Raw genomic sequence first — 1656 nt, 5'->3', positions numbered from 1 at the left:
GAGTGTGTGTGAAACATCCCTGCTGCTCCCAAGGGGGGAAACAAGGGAGAAAAGACTTGAGAAACCAAAGGAAAGGAAACATGACAGGAGAACAATGAACCTGCCTGGCTTTCCCAGGGAGAAGGTTACAACTTCCATTGAAAAGGTCCTTTGAAGGTAATTTTCACTGTAAACAGATTTTGATGCCATGTCACAGGAAAGCTGGGAAGGAACCAAATCAAAACAGGCTGGAAACAATTCCTCAGGAAGAACTGCTGAGCAAAGCCCCCTTGTGAAGTGGCTGGTGCCCCCGTGACTTCAGCTGCTCTGGGTGCAGCCCCAGGAACCGTGCATCCTGCAGACTGTCTATGGGAGGCTTTTGTGCCTGCAGATAGACCTGGCAGAAATGGCTTTCCTCCCTCTGGCAGGGAGATGCTGGGCTTACTCTGTTGCCTGCCTGATGCATTATCGTTGGTTTTGAGTGAAGGTTCAGAAATGCCATTAATTTCTTCTCACTCTGTAATTCCCACAACATCCAGGTCAGGCCTGTATGAATTTGTCTTTGTAGATTAGTTTGAAGAAAAGTCCTTCTGCCCTGTTTTTTACCCTGATTTTTAAAAGACAGCCTCTTAATTGAACCTGCATTTCAGAAGCTGGTAGAGAGACACAAGCCCTCACAGTATCTGGGATGTGGACTTAGGTTGCAGCTGCACTAAAAGGCTTGGTCTGTGGTTCCTGTGGGTAGGCAGGAGGGGATAAATAAGGCACATCTATTTAACTCAAAGAACACTATTCAGGAAAGAAACCATAGAATTGTTTACGTTGGAAAAGACTTTTAAGATAATCGAGTCTAACTGTAAACCCAACACTAAGTCCACCTCTAAGCCATATCTCTAGGATGTTTGTAAAGGGCCCAAATCATGCTTGTTTGAGAATGTGAGGAACATTTCCCCATGTTTAGGAAGGGGATGGTGCCTCTGGCATGTCACTGCAGCTCTGCGTAGCTGTGTGAATGGCTTTCAGCAATGCTGGGAGAGGAGTCCTACCTTCCCCAGGGCAGTGGAGTGTTGGGATGGTTTGGCACTGCGCGAGGGCTGCCTCCCCAGCAACTCCTGTCTGGACGCATCCTGCCACATCACTGAAAGAGTTTTGCTATGTCCCTATGGGCTGGTGGCTCTCCTTGCCCTTCCTGGCCCTTGATCTCCAGACCATGCTGTTTCCTGGAGGGGCGCCTGGCAGGTTCCTCCCAGCCTCTTCCTGCCCCTGACTCTCTTTTTCTCTCTCAGTCCACCGCCAAACCTCGCACCATATCCATCATCCCCTTTCCACTCACCTCCCTTCTGCCCTCAAGTTCCAAAAGAGGCTCCCCCGTACCAGCAGGAGGAAAAAAAGGAGGAGGAGAAAGAAAAAAACCTCAGTAGCCCCCTCAGAGGTCACCCCCACCATTCAGGAAGAGGACGAGGAAGGGGGAGAAGAAGAGGAAGAAGAAGAAGAGGAGGAAGAAGGAGAATCTGAGGCAGAGGAAGCCCGGGAGAAAGAGATCTCTGCAGAGTCTGAGGGAGAAGCTCGTGGGAAGGACACGTCCCCTAAGCTGGAGCCCCCAAGCAAACCAAAGGCAAGGCTAGGGCATCCCTACCTGGATGGAGCTCAGAGGCTGGTGGGAGGTGGAGGGAGGGT

At 50.5% G+C, this 1656-nt stretch overlaps 1 protein-coding gene across 1 annotated transcript in view; it reads left to right on the top strand.

Annotated features, from left to right (window-relative positions):
• Positions 1-1656, top strand: part of SLC4A3 (solute carrier family 4 (anion exchanger), member 3) — a 27570-nt gene that overhangs the window by 3799 nt on the left and 22115 nt on the right. The window contains exon 3 of the mRNA XM_010140413.1: positions 1266-1594. Within this exon, the coding sequence (XP_010138715.1) occupies positions 1266-1594 (329 nt within the window). The remainder of the gene's footprint in view (positions 1-1265; positions 1595-1656) is intronic.

The sequence above is a fragment of the Buceros rhinoceros genome, unplaced genomic scaffold (assembly GCF_000710305.1).
Source record: "Buceros rhinoceros silvestris isolate BGI_N320 unplaced genomic scaffold, ASM71030v1 scaffold37667, whole genome shotgun sequence".
NCBI lineage: Eukaryota > Metazoa > Chordata > Aves > Bucerotiformes > Bucerotidae > Buceros > Buceros rhinoceros.
The sequence above is the reverse complement of the archived record's forward strand: the minus strand, read 5'-3'. Positions and strand labels throughout refer to the sequence as shown.